The sequence below is a fragment of the Cricetulus griseus genome, chromosome 8, assembly GCF_003668045.3.
Source record: "Cricetulus griseus strain 17A/GY chromosome 8, alternate assembly CriGri-PICRH-1.0, whole genome shotgun sequence".
NCBI lineage: Eukaryota > Metazoa > Chordata > Mammalia > Rodentia > Cricetidae > Cricetulus > Cricetulus griseus.
In genome coordinates, this window is record NC_048601.1 from 43328301 (window position 1) to 43345274 (window position 16974).

Genomic DNA, 16974 nt, shown 5'->3' on the forward strand with positions numbered 1-16974 from the left:
GAATGATATATAACATTATATTTTCCAAAAGAAATTTAGAAATGTCACTTTTCATTGCTGAGGATTGAGCTTAGAGCCTGAAGCATGCTAGGAAAGTATGCTATGGTTGAACATAGCCTTAGTCTAGTCCCAACGTTTTTTTGAATTGTGTGTATAATGAAAAGCTCAGAAGAGAAATGTAGAGAGTGAAAATCTAAAACCAGGGAAACTGACATTAAGTCATTTAAAGCGTTTCACCTCCTGTAGAGGAGAGTCACTGCTATATTTGACTTCCATGTCTCAATTCCCATCATTTCTCTAGCACACTATCAAGTGTCTGTTAATTGGTTGATGAGTTTATCTATTGATTGATTTATTCAACAAACATTTTAAGTGAGTACCTACTCCAAAGCTCTTCTGGGCAAAGGACCCAGTAAAAATTAAGAGCAACAGAAAGAGGAATTAGTAGCTTTGCAGATGTTACTGACCCCTGTAGTGGCTTGCTTCTAGCCATAGCCAGTGCCACAGAGTTATTTAACATAGTGGTTGATGGTGAGTCCATGGGCTGTATCTCTTTCACTTGTTTGCAGAGAAAGTTCTAGAGACAGCAAGAAAGTTTCATGCTCTTAGCACTGGAGAAAATAGGTTTTTGTTAGAAGGGTTCCTTCTTTCACAGAGTTGTTCCAGGAGTCATGTGCCAGGGTGGTGACTGTACATGCTATAATGGCACTGGTGGCAAGAAATTTTAGGCTGAGAACTTCATTCCAAAGCATATGGTCCTGGTCTCTTGTCATTGTCAAATGCTGGACCAAGCACAAATGTTTCCCAGTGTTTCATGTGTACTGCTAAGACTGGGTAGTTGGGTGGCTTTCATGTGGTCTTTAGGAAGGTGAAAGAAGGCATGAGCATCTTGGAAGCCAGCAAGAAGATCCCTATTGCCAACTGAGGACTGTTGTGATGCTTTTGATTTGTATACTTCCTAACCACTAGACCATCCCTTCTGTAGCTCAGGAAAGTACACCCACCCATCTGTTCACAGTGTCCTGTAACCTTTGCGTTCTCCCTGTGGTTCTTTGCTGTCCTGCTCAGTTTTTGTTTTTTGTTTTTTTGTTTTTTTGTTTTGTTTTTGTCAGTTTGATACAAGGTAGAGTTACCTAGGAAGGGGAACCTCAATTGAGAAAATACTTCCTTTCAGATGCCTGTAAGCAAGTCTGTGGGGTATTGTCTTGACTGATGATTGATGTAGAAGGGTCCAGTCCATTGTGGGTCCTGCCTTTCCTGTGCAGATGGTCCTAAGGTGTATAAGAATGCAAAGTGAGCGAGCCAGGAGGAGCAAGCTTGATCTCTGCTTCAGTTCCTGCCTCTAGGTTCCTGCCTTGAGTTTCTGTCCTGACTTCTCCGCATGGTAGACTACAAGCTGTAAAAGGAAATAAACCCTTTACTCCCCAAGTTGCTTTTGGTCATGGTGATTTTTCACAATAGAAACCATATATAAGACATTTGAGTTGTATATTTTCCTTTGAGTCTAGCTTGATTGCAGAGTTAAGTTTATGATTATGAATAAAAACTGAGGTAAGAGGGGACACAGGCCTTAGTGTCTGTGTCACTAAGTACTGAAGCAAGTACTATGCACTAGCAGGTACACAGCACAAAGTACCCTCCTTAAAAGAAACATTCAGCTTAACAAAGGGAGACAGGATGATTCACTTGAGGTTGGACAAGTCCTCATGGAGGTTAAGTGGTGGTAGGCTGACTTTGCATCATCTAGTTCTAGATACAACTCATATAAACCCTAATTAAAATCTTATAGGAGCAAGCTTCGGAGCAGGAGTCAATTCCCAAATTGTGGTACTGAGCCAAGAATGATGGAAAGTTATAGGGACTGTGATTGAACCAGCCTGGGCTACTTTCTCCCTCCTTTCAAGCATTAAAGCTTGAAATCTTATTTCTTTATTAGAGTGCCAGTTTATGTTTCTATCTTTTCAGTGGTTCTATTTTCCCATTCATGTTAGTTAACCTCAGAGCATTTATAGGTTTCTACATATGGCCCTCTAGAAAGATGTTGATGTACAAATGATCATCAAAGGTAAGAAAACCATGTCCACTTGTTTCCACAGAATCCCTGCCTCTCTAATTTTCCTGCTACTCAATAAAGTATTGTTAGCTGTTAAAAGTGTTTGGATTGTCCTCATAGTAATTTAGAAGTTAAAGTTATAAGAAAAGTTCTTTGTTCACTTAAAACACAGTATAGGGGGCAGCATTTCCTATGTGGTTTGCATGTTACAATTTGCCTTCTAGTTATTGTGAATTGCTAATAGTTTAAGGTTATCCTGGTACCAACAGATCACTTAAAATGTTTTTAATGTTCTGTTCCTTGAAGCTTGAGTTATGTATGGTGCTCACTGGTGCTGGTGGCTCAAAATCAGCTGATTTCTTAAATACTTTCAGAACATTCACATCTACATTATATTTCCTGAACTATTTAATAAGTTTTGCTAAGTTCTGCAGTTTCTTAACTGACTAGTACAGAAAATGGAAGAAATGAGTTATGTCTTTTGAACATGTGATTTTAAAAAAATAACTTCATAATTAGTTCTCTTTAAATATCTGTAAAGTCAGTTTTAAGCCTTTTTTTTAAAAATGGGAATAACTTTCATTCCGTGTTCTGTAAGAAGATAAAAGCAGAAAACTGTATTTATCTAAAATGAAGTTGGGGTAGGGAGAGAGGAAAGCTTTTATTTGACTTGAGGTCCTATTGCAGGTGAATATAGGAACCTAGATAAAATCAATTTAGTCATTTTATGTGTCCCCCTCCTAGAGAACATGCAAGAATTCTATTTATGCAACTTAAGAGTTTTTTTAAGTAAGGAGCTGATCTTTAAATACTAGCAAATGACAGGCATGCATGTCTTCAGCTGACAAGAATCAAGTCTGCTTTCTGTGAAGAGTATAAGGTTTTACTCAACTTGGTCTTAGCTCTTGAACAGTATTGTGTGATAGAAATGAAGAACAAAAGACAAGTCATAAAATGTATGTGTTTGTAAGATTAAAGGGGCCTGGTGATAGATGATAAATGACTCAATTGGTAAAGTACTTGCTTCACAGTTTAAAGACCCAGGTTTGCATCTCTAGTACCCACATATGCCAGGTGGGTATGGTGGCCTGTTTGTAATTCTAGCTTTTGAGAAGTGGAACTGGGATACCCAGCGCAAGCTAGCTAGGTAGTCTAGCTGAATTAGAGTGTTCTGGGTTCAAGTAAAAGACTTTGTCTCACTGTATAAAGTGGAGAGTAGTCAAGGAAGACACATGTCCTCTACATGTGTGTACACACACACACACACACACACAGCATACCATATGCACAAAAAGTATGTGTGTGTGTATATATATACATATATATGATAAAAAGTATGTGTAAGATAAAAATTAGATCTCTTAAGAAAATGCCTTAACTTTCCAACTCACTGAATCTATCCTGTTTGATCCTTGAATTAAGTAAAAATGCTTTCATAGTTTAATTTTTTTTGTCTCATTTATTTATGAAGGATGGCTGTTAAAATAGGGTCTCATGTCATGTAACCCAGGCTGACCTTAAACTCTTCATGTGGATGACTGCCCTTGGACTGTTGATTGTATTGCTTCTACCTTCCTTAGTGCCAACATTTTAGGTATGTGTCACTCACTATGTTTGGTTCTCTTTTTACATTTGTAAGTGGTTAAAAATATCAAAAGTAAAGTGATACTTTGAGTCAGGTATGGTGTCACCATCTAGAAGACAGTGCAGGAAGACTGCAAGTTCCTACACATGGAAGACTCTGTTCCAAAAGAAAGACAAAATAGTGTTTTATGAAATTAAAATTATATTCACTTCATATTTTAGTGCCAATAAATAATGTTTTATTGGAACACAGTGGTGCCCAGCCACTTATGTGTTTTCTATGGCTGCTTTTATAATTTAATGGCATAGTCAAGTAGTTACAGCAGAGATTACACAGCCTGCAAAGCAAAACATCAAGTTTCTAGCTCTTCACAGAATAGATTTACTACTTTTGCCTCAAGTTTATCATGAAGGATTGGAAGTAGCCCCCTCCTGTGAGCTGAGGTCATGGGTTACCTTCCATCTCTATAGCAACGTGCTAATATATACCACTCTCCTTGCTATCCCTCCCAGTAGGACAAGATGGAACTGATCTATTTGGTTTACAGTAGCATAGGATCCTCCATACTAAGAAAAGCAAACTGAGATGCCTAGTTGGCCAAGTAGTAAACAAATAAGGCAGAGTGAATGAAAACAGTGATGAGGTCTGGGTGAGCTGGGCAGAAACATGGCCCATCTGTCGCCTACTGTCACTGTGTTGTATGTAGTCTTGCCACTCGGCAGGACTTTAAAAGAATTTAGAAAGTATAACTACTGATTGTCAACATTAAAAAAAGATCATCTTGGCACAGTATTCTACATTGTCAAAAGATGCATATGTGATGGGCCTGAGTTGATTTTCTTTTAGGTGCCACTTAAAGTAGCTAGTAGCTCTTTCCTCCTGTGTACTCACATTCCTTCTGTCTGGCTTCCTATAGCTGCTTTCCTGATTTGAAGCTACAACAGTTCCTGAATATGTGTCATAACTTTTGTTATTAAGCAATATCTGATGGAAAAGTGAAGTCTAATAATATCAATTCAAACAGCCAAGTTTAGTTGGACATGGAAATATATGGCATCTTAGGATAAAATTGTTGAGTCAAAATTGTGCTAAAATATTTTTGAAGTTTTCAGTATATGTTGGTTTTCAAGAAGCTGTGTGTCTTTGGCTTCCTAAGTTGTCCATTTTTCACTTACTATGCAAATGGGATTTTAAATGTCTCTGAACTGTCTAAATGAGTGAGAATCAGTTATGTAACCATCAAGTAATTTTGACGACATCTCACTGTGTGCTTTGAGATTGAAACATCTGACACTTTGACAGACTCTGATTATGGGTTGTAAGAACCAAGAAGAAGAGCAGCTTTGGTTTTGTAACGGTGCAAAGAGGAAAGTTGGTACAGCTGAGTTTCAGGTAGTAGATGTAATAAGAGAAGAAGTTGGAAACAAGTTGTATGTTATTGGGTGACCTTTTCCAGGGAGACACTGACAGCAGACCAAAGCAACAGTTCTACCCAAGTCCAGTTTAGTGTATTGGTGACCTTATTAGAATTACTTAGAGGACCATGGGGGAGAAGCTACTTACATGAGCATTCGTGAATAAAGGCAGTGGATTCACTAAGAAGCCCAACCCAGCATGAGTAGCATTCTTGGAGTTCCCTGCACATTAGTTTTAAGAGTCTACATACCACCATTGCAAAAGAGAATTTTCCCCTTCATAGTGGAGAATGCAATAGTGGTTTGTGGGTGTGAACACAAATGTTTTAGAAGGCAGTTTGATGGGTACAAGATACCTGTTTAGTAATAAACAATAGCAATTGCTTTCCCGCTGGAGTCCAGCCATAGGTCTTTGCTGTGATTTACAATGCCCGGCATGAATTCCCTCCTACAGAGAGGGCATTAAATCCAATCAACAACCAGTTAATGGCACCTATAACAGTCATACCACTATTGTTTTAGTGGACACATTTTACCTGGTATGTGGGTGGTATATTATGCAGTGTCCTTAACCAAACAGGACTGTGGGTGACAGTTCTGCCCATGCAGCCTGCATATCATCATCTAGCACTAGGAAAACCGGCCAGCACGGCCAGAGCCTTACTTCTATATGCCCTACTGCCGAAGTATGTGGTTTCTTGTAGCAATGGAGACCTACCATCTAATTTTGACATGCAACCAACAGTAGTGGCAATTGTGGGGCCTCAGGAACCTCCTTGGCTACCTCATAAGAGTGGTAACTTGTCCCTAGCACCAGGATTGTCATCCAACATTATGGCTCCTGTGAGTGCCTTTTTCTATCCCTGCATGGTGTCTTTGTTCAAACACTAACTCTTATTTTTATTGTTACTCCAGATGCTGTTCCAAATCTGTCAGGGATAGTATAGCATTATATAATTGAGCCTTTTTAAAAAGTGAGATAATCAAGCCTTTTAACAGATTTGTAAGGATATTTGAAGGTCTACCTTATCCCCTCTAAGGGGGTATTAAAAGAGAAATCTTAGTAAGGTCTTGTATATTACAAAATTATCTTATCATTCATATCAATTGTTTTATCAAAGAACAATGTTGAGGCCTCAGTTAAGTGCTTGCTATGCTGGCATAAGAACCTGAGTCCAGATCTCTAGGATAATAGAAAAATCTGGGCATACCATTGTACACTTTAGTCCCAGGCAGGAGTTACAGGTGATTATGAACCCCTTAGTGTGGGGTGCTGGGAATCAAACCTGGGTCTCTGCAAGAGCAGTACGTGCTCTTAACCACTGAGCCATCTCTCCAGCATCTCAGCTTCTTTCTTAACTCTGCTGTGAGCACAGTCCTATCAGGTGAACTGGTCATCAAATACTGTTTTTCTTATGCTAAGCTTTCTCTATGATGCCTGCCTTTTGTTGTCTTAATGAAATTCATGGAGACCTAAGTTGGTGAAACCAAGGCTTTCTGATGATGCCTAAGCCAGTCTGTGGAAACTTCTATTTGCATTGCTTCAGGCTATGCAGCTTCTGTCTCAGGGAAAGATAAGTGATTATATTACTTAGTGTCTGGGTTATTTTTCTATTGCTGTAATAAAACACCATGACCAAGACAATGTACAAAAGAAAGCATTTCATTTGGGGCTCACAGTTGCAGAGGGCTAGCATCTGTTACCATTATGGTGGGAAACATGATGGCAAGCAGGCTGGTACTGGAACAGTACCTGGAAGCTTATAACCTGATCCACAAATAGGAAGCAGAGTGTGCTAACTGGGAATGGTGTGGATCTTTGAAGCATTTAAACCCACCCCTGCTCCCCAGTGATATACCCCTCCAACAAGGCCACACCTCTTAATCCTTCCCAAATAGTTTACCAACTGGGGGCCAAGTATTCAAATACATGAGCCTGTGGGGGCCATTCTCATTCAAACCACCACACTTAGTTTCTCCGCCTTCATGGTACTCAGTACACATACTCCCATATGTGCCCCCTTTTCACAGCCTCACACAGCCAGGCTGTCAAGGGGTTCTTTATTCCTCAATTAAGAGTTTTTCCCAGCTTAATCAGTTCAAATGCAGAGTATTCTCTGATTACCAGTTTCCTGCCCTGATGCCATTGTTTAGGTCTCCATCTGAATATTGAATCATGGGCTTTTCCTTCCTTTGTATTAAAGGTAGAACTTGGGAAGTATTTTCTAGCACTTCTACTTTGCTCCATCCTGCTTCACTGATTCTTGCATGAATGCTAAGTTTTTGGAACCAAAGAAAGGCTCTTTAGCACAGGATCTAACAAATGCTGTCTTTTTATTACATCCTTCCAGCTGTGAGAAATGGCAAGCCAACACTTCCATCTCACCTTTTTCTTTTTCCTACTTTTCTGCGAGTGGGTAGCATCTCATAATTCCTCTCTTACACAGGCAAGTTCTTTTATCATGTTTGGGATATTACCATTTCACAGGATGAACTCCATTAGTCAAGGAAGCATGCTACCTGTCTCAAGTCAAAGAAGATGGACACCTGGAGATTATCCCCAGGGATGCTCTACTCTTAGATGGCTTGACCCTGGTTGAATGTCCTGTCATGTCTTATGTAGTATGTAGCCACCAGATATCAGGGAGCCACATATCCCATGCCCATGGGGAAAAGTGGGTCCATCAGGATTGCTGATACAGGAGAGCCCCATCTTCACACAGATCAGCCTCAGTTGCATATCTCAGTAACTGTTGCAAAATGAGCAGCCACTTCTCCCTTACTCATCATCAGTTCTGATGGTCCTGTTTGGATGTCAGTTCTATTGTGTGATTCTTCCTGGGGAGACGTGAACAAACTTCTGTTCACCCTCGATAGGGCAATGACGATGAACCAAAGGAATTCTTTCCTTCATATCCAGTGTAGTAAAGCAGTGCATTTACTGGGGTTACTTACAGGAGTATAGGTGAGGTTTACTCACAGGAACACAGAGACTCAAAAGGCAGCTCCATCTCCAAGAAGCCCACCTCAGCATTAGAGATGACTCACAAAGCTGCATCCCTACAGCTCCCAGAATAATTTTCAGGAGCTTGACTGGTCCTTGAGTCCTCTCTCCCTAGCAGCTGCTTATTGCCTTTTATAACCTTAGAGGTCTTGTGAATGTTATAACTCAGGAGCTTTCTGAATCCCGTAGGCCTTCTCCTTCTCTCCTGGAGGGATTGTCACTACCAGGTGGTTTTTTTAGTGTTGTTGTTTGTTTCTAATAGTTTGTTTTTGTCATTTTGAGACAAGGTTTCTTTCTTGGACTCACTGTTGCCCAAGCTCAACTTAAACTGGAGATAATCCTCCTGTGCTAAAATGGTGTGACACCATTCCTGTAATAATACAGTAGCTTGCAGTAAGTTCACAGACCCCAGAGGTGTTACCTACCATTCTACATGTTAACCAAATAGTCTGAGCAAGGATGTAAATGTTAGCTTCTGTCCACTCCAGAGTGTATCCTTTATTGAACAGGAATGTATAATTTTTTGGATGTTGTACCAGTCTGGAGAATGAAAGATGAAAAGTCACATCCTTTCCTGCCTAGGAGTTCTCCATGCAAGATGATGAATTTAGACATTGTTTATGGCATAATGGCTAAGAGTCAGACATACTTATTTTCAAATGACTGGGCCAAATCATTCACTTCTTATTTGTGAAACAAAAAAGTAAGTGCCTATTGCAAGGTTAGTGATGTGATGTAGGTGTTGGCTCTACCTTATGTAAAAGAGAGGTGTTCCCAGAAAAAAGGAATGCCTGATTTGATACTTGGATGGAAAATTAGGCACTGGATTGAACCTTTTTCAGGCAGGACCACCTACAAAGTGTACTCTTGCTTCCTGTTAATTCTGTTTGTGAATATATGGATACTATGTGTAACTGTAATAGCAAAGAATAGTTGGAATTTGAGGATGTGAAAGATTTCCCAGGCTGAGAAGCATTTTGGTGGTAGAGACTTGACTTTATTCTACATCGTAACAGGGCTTGATCATGAAGCAAATTACCTCATTTTGATTCTCTTAATTTTGATTGATTTGACACAGTGTTTCTATCTTCTCCCTTTTTGGGCTCAAATGAGCTATGGAAATTAATGTTAGAATAATTGCTAGGATATCTCTTTTGATAATATTGTCTCACCAGACTCTAAGAAATTTACCCAGGTATCTGCTAAATGATGTTTAAAGACGATAAATACTGTTGGCTTTTATTCTGATACATTTTATAAATAATGATGAGGCAGCCTTTCTGTTAAGACTTTAGAGTCTTGTATCCCTTCCTTAGCTTCTTGTTTTGCATAGTGTAAAATATCTTTGTCAGAATGGGCCCTTATGGAGCATGTATGAGGACTTGTGTTTAAATGCCTGGCACACGTATAAAAACCCAGGGCTTAGCTGCCAGGGTCATTGAGACAGCCTGCCTCCAGAGAATAGAGAGTGACAGAGTAGGCTACTTAATGTTCATCTCTGGCTCTCCACTCACTGGCCAGCCTTGGCTACTCACTGAGCTCTAGTCCAAAGAGATACTGTTTCAAAAACCAAGGAAGATGACTCCTGGAGAACAACTGAGGTTGACAATAGTGCAGGCTGACCTGCATGTGCATAGATCAGAGATGGTACCAGAAAGCTGTAGCTGTCCACTGAAAAGAAATAGAGATCTTCTTAGGTATAGACAGCAACTTACATTATTCTCCCTATTCTGGCATTAAACCAGCAAAAGCATCTCCTACTCTGATCCTTCTAGGGATGGGACAATTTCTTAAATGCCTTCAGCCACAAGTTGGTCTGTCACTGAGAGATTATTGCCTAACCTGGTCTGCTAGTAGGAGGGAAAGCCAGAGAACATGTTAAATCACGTTCACTGGCCACCTGCTTATTATTGTCCTCCATATTGTCATTACGTTTCTGTGTGTCCATTAGACAGTCATTCCAGTGAAGTAAAACATTCATGGCATTTGTCATTTATAATCCCAGGACACTGGTTTCTGGTGCCTTCGTGTGAGTAGGAAACCCTAGATTCAGGAATAACATTCTTACATGGATAAGATTAGCTTATCTAGACAGTCCTAGAAAATCTCTGAGTTTGGGGCTATTTGACATCCTGGGAATGCTGCTAGCTCCTTCCTGCAGTGAAAATAGTTACCGTGGTTACTGTGCAAAAAGTACCTTTGATTTTTATACTCTGGAGCAGGCAGTGAACTGCTTGAAAAATGGTCACTTTCCTGCAGTGCCTTTGAGCCTAAATAATTATCTTAGCTTTAGGCCTGTGCAGCTTTTTTATGCTCATAGGATGCATGACAAGACCACAACCGGGTAAAAGCCCCACAGGAGGCAGGGACTGTGTGGCGTGGTTAGCTTCTGGTCACCAGCCATGTGACAGCCTAGAAGAGGACTAGTCTTTTCTTTTGGATGGCTGATGAATAAGTAGCTGAGAACAGGACAGAGAGAGCATTCAGTACAAAAGAGATGTTAAAAAAAACCCAGCTAGTCACCTGCATGTATAAACCCCGGAGCTGTGATGCTGTTCTTGCCCTGAGGAAGCTGGCTGCTAGCTTGAGAAACCAAACAGCCTCAGATGACAGTAGCAGGTTGGAGGGAGGGTGATTTTAATGTGCTTCTTTTAGATTGCCAACTGCCACCAACCTGGTTATCTTTTGCCATGCTGTGGTGCAGAATTCCCTGAAACTAGTTTTGGTAAAGCTTGTTGAAACACAGCTTTTGAAGAGAGCTAGCTTATAACCCCCATTTTCCCAAGCTCCCTTGCACTTGATTGCTAAAAACTGCATCTGAAGATAGCTTCTCAGTTGCTTAAATATATACAAATCAAAATGTGTCTTCTGTCAGTATTTAAGGACTCTATAGTAGAGTGTGTCCAGGTTTTTGCTGAACAAATTTGAACAAATTGTATGTTTCTGGTGGACGTTTTGAAAGAAAAAACAAAACAAAACAAAAAAACAAGTGTAAAGAATGAATAACTGCTCCTCCATTTAGACCAGTACTAGGCACACAATGGGCTCACCCTGTTGATTTAGTGAATGGGCCAGTGCTCTCCCTACCATCCTAAACCCTGCAGTTTTTGTTCATCTGGTTATATTAGGAAGGTACAAGATCCTGGGAGCGAGTGTTCTGGGGCTGTCACACTGTGGAGAAGTAGAGTCAGGTTACAAGTGAATAGCTTTCTGGCAAAAACCTGTGATTGCTACTTGAAACTCTTTATAGTCAGTCAGTCAATCAGTCAGTCAGGGTTCTGGTTAGGTTTTTGTCAATTTGACACATGCTAGAGTCATCAGAAAGAAAGGAAGGGCAATTGAGGAATTGCCCCCATCAGATTAGCATGTAGGCAAGTCTGTGGGAAATATTTCTTGATTAATGATGGATAGGGGAAGTCTCAGCCCACTGTGGATGGTACCACCACTGGGCAGGTGGTCCTGGGTTATATAAGAAAACAAGCTATACTGGCTGGGTTTTTTGTATCAACTTGGTACAAATTCAAGTCATCAGAGGAGGGAGTCTCAGTTGAGGAAATGCCTCCATGAGATCCAACTATAAAGCATTTTCTCAATTAATGATCAGTGGGGGTGGGCCCAGCCCATGGTAGGTGGTGCCATCCCTGGGCTTCACAAGGTGAGCTGAGCAAGCCAGGGGAAGCAAGCACCCCTCCATGACCAAATAAACCTTTCATCCCCAACTTACCTTTTGGTCAGGGTGTTTGCAGCAATAGAAGCCCTAACTAAGACACAGGCTGAGCAAGCCAGTAAGTTGCAGTGTTCCTTTATGGTTCTGCTTCAGTTCCTGTCTCCAAGCTCCTGCCTTGAGCCCCTGCCCTGACTTCCATTGGTGATGGACTGTGATGTGATGTAGAAGTATAAGCCAAATAAACTTCCCTCTACCCTCCCCCTATCTCCCTCCTCCCCCCATCCTCCTCCCTGCCTCCCTGCCATTGTCACAGCAAAAGAAAACAAGCTAGGACAGTTGGTATCACAAATCTTAACACCTGCCTGCTCCATCCTCTGCACCAGAGTAGAGAAACCAAGAGGGAACCAGTTAGTGTGTGCCTGGTGTGACATTTTTTGTCCCTTTGGCAGTTGGAACTATTCCAACCATTCCTCCAGGTTCAGTTCACCTTTGGGTTTGTTTTATTTTTGGTGACACTCTGGTTTCACTACAGATATTTGCTCTATTTCTTCTTCTTTTCTTGAAACTCTGCCTTCCATGTTACCTACTTCATATTAAAAATAGGCAGGAAGTGGAGGAGTCCGTTCTAATCACAATTGAAGTCCTGCCCTTGACTTAACTGGATGAACTTGTTGTCTTGTATTTCTGAGCTAGCTAATTATCACACTTAGGCTAGCAATAGAGCTTTCATTGGTATTCTTCCTGTCTGCATATGAGGACGTTGCATGGTTACCACTTTTTGGAAAGGCCTGGCCTGTGTTTTAAAAAACTTAGCTCTTGAATAATAAAATGTGATATGATTGCATGACCCAAGAGTATATTGGTAGCGTGGCACAGTGGGTGGTCTGTGGTTCTTTCTTACAGCCTGGAGCCTGGGGTTCTCCAGTGAAGAGAGTCAAGGAGGTTATAGGAAGGATCTCATGGCTCTCTTTTCTATTCCCTTTGCAGAGTTTAGTAGAGGGACATGAGCTGAGGGTTTGCTGAAGGGATGTAAGACTTGGTAGACCTTGACAACACACAATGTCAGTGGAAAAGAAAAGAGGAATACATTAGAAAATGCCATAGTCTTGAAAGCACATGCAGGACTGGGATAAACAACACATCACAAAATGTGTGGCCAATCGGAGAGACTAGAACCAAAGATGGGGAAGAATTCTTGACTCTATACACGAGATGATGGATGTGTGAAAGGATGCAGACTCTGGTGGCCGGGGAGAGAGGGCAGGATTAAGGCATTTCAAGGGGAAAGGATAGAGATTTTGTGTGGATAGAGATTTCAGCAGGGAAAGAAGCTGAGTGATCACTGAGCTATGCATAGACTTCATTCAGGTTGTTGAAAGTAGAACCTGCTAATGTACTAATCTCTTCTAGATATTGGGCACCACCACTTAAAAAAACACAAGTTCTCTCTCTTTCAAAATGTGCTTTCAAGCCAGGCAGCAGTGCAGGCCTGTAACCCCAGATACTCAGCAGATAGGCAGGTTGATCACAAGTGCAAGGACAGCCTGGGTCCCTTAGTAAGACTGTTTCAAAAATAAAAAAGTAAGGGGCTGGAGAGATGGTTCATAGTTAAAATATTCTTAAGAAACTGATAAAACTATGAGCTGTTTTAAATACATTACCTCGTAAGATCATAATGCCTTGGTTAAGAAATCAGATTTTTTTTTCCCCCCTTAAGGTTGACTGGATGTTTTTAAAATTTTTCTTCAGGTAAGAGTGCAGTTTTAAAGTGTCTCCTGGATGTTCACAAAATCTTTCAGGAAAATGACCCAGCGTTCATTTTGAATGATCTCTACATCTCAGACTACTGCGTATGGATTCAGAAGGCCAAGTAAGTTTTGTGTCCCTGGGAAATTTGTACATGTTTGCATTTGTAAAACACCACTTAACTTGGAGGAAGAAAATGAAATGCCTGGAGAGTTAAGTCTTAATGTGAGAGAAAACCACATAGCTACTAAACACTTTAGAAACAGCTGGATTCTAAGCAGGGGCATTTGGGACTCACCTGGGCTTCATAGAAAGGCTGTCTGGCGGGGGGAGACTTTGGGGGTGTTATGGGGAAAGGGGGTTGGCAGGCTTCATTAACATAGACAGCTTGGTGAATTGTTTAGGGAGATAGGTGTAAGTGGATAAAAATTTGATCAGAAGAGATTGGTTTGTGCTCAGACAGATGAGACTGTGGGGCCTTCTAGATTCAAACCCAAATGGTGTGCACACAGAATTGCTAACCTCCCTTCTGAATGGAAATCTCAAGACCAGGTACCCAGACCTATACCTATGGTGGCGCTGTGTGGGTGCATGGGCACTGACATTTACATGTGTAAAAGTCACAAGATTTAAGTCCAATGCAAACAAGAGCTGTGCCTTTGTCCACTGACCCCTGACTTAGCAAGTTCATGTTTCAAAGTATAAGAAAATCAAACTTTACAGTCTTGCAGCATAGGTATCAAAGAGTCTGAACACTTTCAAATAGGCTCCAGCACTTGCTCAGTGAAATTTTCTTGATTTGTAAAATCGTTTTGCCTTGCCTCAGTCAAGGAAGAAAAGTCAGTTGACTGTTAACTTTAAAAGGCAGTACATTTGTATGTCAGGAAGGACTTGAGTGCATAGATCTACTTCTCATCAGGCATAGCCAGTGATCCACTTCAGTAGCAAGGGGCTGTTTGTTGAGACTTACAGAGGTCTTGGTTGGAACAATTCCTGGTTGCTGTAGAACACAACAGCACAGTGTTGTACCAGTGCTGACCTGGAAGGGAGAGAGCAAGAGGCTTCTGTTACTGCCGAGATTGCCTTGTAATACCTCTTTGAATGAACCATGATATGGAATTTATTTCTTATTTCTGTTCACGAGGAAGCAATTAAATTAGAGTGCATTGTGAAAGCTCCCTGGCTACCTTTTGGCTGGAGGATGCTCAGGGTAGCTCCAGACAACACCTGACACTATACAGCATGTGGAGTCAGCATCTGTGTTGGAAATCTAGATTTTGCCAGATGGAAAATTGGATCTTTAACTCCTGAGGTCATAATGGCAGGCCATCACTTTATTTGGTTCTCCTGCTAATTGAGCTTGTCAGATACCCTGCTGCCATTTCCTGTTGTGACTTTTGTTTTCATAATATAATTAAATTGAAACAGTCTCTCTGTGTGGGTTGTTTTGTTTTCTGAGAGCAGGGATTTATTTTATAAACATGTAATGAGTGTTGAGGTTTGTGCCAGAAGCCCATTTTCATGAGTGCTCTTCTCCCATCTTGTGACATTCCTCATAAAATACAGAGAAGACAACATTGTGTTCCATAGACAGATGTAGGTGTTATTGTTTTGTTTAAAAAGAAGAAAAGAGGAATTGCTGAGACAGACATATTGACTATAAGTTTATTATAAGGCCCGGTAGAATGGGGAGACTAAGAAGAGGAACAGGGTAATGGCTGACCGCCATGGCCGGTCGCCATAGAGAGACAGAGCGGGAAACAGAGACGGGAGAGCACACACAGAGAGAGAGAGACAGGGGGAGAGAGAGAGAGTAAAGGGGCAAAGAGAGAGAGACGGGGAGAGAGAGAGTGTAAAGGGGCAGGGGCCTATCTTTTAAAGGGGTACTCTGCACCTGCGTGCAGACTTCTTTCCCATGGAACCTTGGGCTGACCAGGGTATTGCCTGAGTGGATTCCACCAGGTAACAGGGGCAGGCCAGCATAATGCCTGAACCTTTCATTCCCACCTCTACTTATTATTTAAAAAGGTGGGGTGTTTAGACATGGCAGGTTAAGGAATAAGGGTGTCGAATTCTTAAGACTGCTTCCTGCTGACGTGGGGGGCGTTGACCATCTTTGGGGGGAAGGTTGGGATGCTGCCACGTCCTGGGGAAGCTGGTTGTTTCATTGTAGTCCAGGCTGTATGGAACTCCCTGGCGCCTCTTAGACCTGACAAGATGTTGACAGAGCAGAAGACAAGGTTAAGTTTAGAAAAAATTTTTTCTTAGGTCCTGTCATTTGAGGGGAAGATTGTAAGATGAGTTCCCGAGGAGTCCCAAGATGAGTGAAGAGAATTTGGGACCGGGGAAAGGTTGAATATTACCTGGAGTGAATCTGACCTGTTTGGATCTGATTCGGCTCCCTGGAACTTACAAGAATCCTTAGAGTTTGTGGAAACATAAGTATTAGACATGTCAGAAGCATATTCATGTTAGAAGCAACTTGGCTGAAAGTATTACCATTTTAAAATAGACAGATTTTTTTTTTGACAATGAAAAGCATCGTAATCTTGACCTTGTAGTTATGATCATATAGTGGTATTGTTGAACTTTACTATGAACAGTAGCATGAGAAATAGAGAAATCAGGAACATTTTTTATTTTTTTTAATGTCTCAACTCATTTTATCATCATTTACGCCTTTATATCCTCAGGCCTTTGTAACTACATTCTCAGACCTTCATACATCTTAGACTTTCCTATCTTTACATAGATAAACCCTAAAATACCTGTTACTGGAATCTGTTTTGCTTTAAGCTGGCAAGACTATCAGTCGTCAAAAGCATCAGAGTTCTTGAGAAGGATAAGATTTTACCTGAATCAATGATTAAAGAATTACAGAGACTTGCCAGCAGGCTGCATGGACAGCCATCCCCAAGGTCCTCCAACCATAGTAGTAGCGGGCTGCAGGACACCTGCCTTCTTTCTGATAGCATGTGACCTGTGGATTAGAGACTTTGGGAAGACTCGCCTACTGTTGGCCCAAGCAACACCGGGAAAGTTGATTCCGTTGTCCTCTTGTCCATGGTCTGGAATACTTTGTACCAGTTGAGGTGAAGGGCAGGGTTGCTCAGTGACCAGCGTTGTCACTGACCCGAGATGAAGTTTCTTCAGTGCCCAGTCTTCTCGGAGGAAATGGGGTGGGGCCAGCAGCTGGCCTATCTCTTTGTTATAAAAAACTTTTTAACAAAACATTTTAAATGCCATATTCTCTAGATCTCTGAGCATTTGAGGGCTGTCTGTTTAGTATCTTAGCAGTTAAGTTTGCCTTTAGTTAGAGAAAAATCCCTTTTTGTAATAAAAGCTGTACCTTTGTAAATGGCTTATAGGATAGACTGAATGGTATAAATATTTTGTTAATTTGAAATAGATTTTTATGATTTTTAAACTTTTATCATCATTTAAAGTTACATGAGTTAAATTTAAGTTGTATAGACTTAGCTTATATTTTAAGTAAAGGTAGAT

At 41.0% G+C, this 16974-nt stretch overlaps 1 protein-coding gene across 2 annotated transcripts in view; it reads left to right on the plus strand.

Moving 5' to 3' along the window:
• Shq1 (SHQ1, H/ACA ribonucleoprotein assembly factor) overlaps positions 1–16974 on the plus strand; it is a 102489-nt gene that overhangs the window by 45742 nt on the left and 39773 nt on the right. For both annotated transcript variants that reach the window (XM_027428975.2, XM_027428974.2), the window contains exon 10: positions 13474–13594. In XM_027428975.2, coding sequence (XP_027284776.1) covers positions 13474–13594 — 121 coding nt within the window. The remainder of the gene's footprint in view (positions 1–13473; positions 13595–16974) is intronic.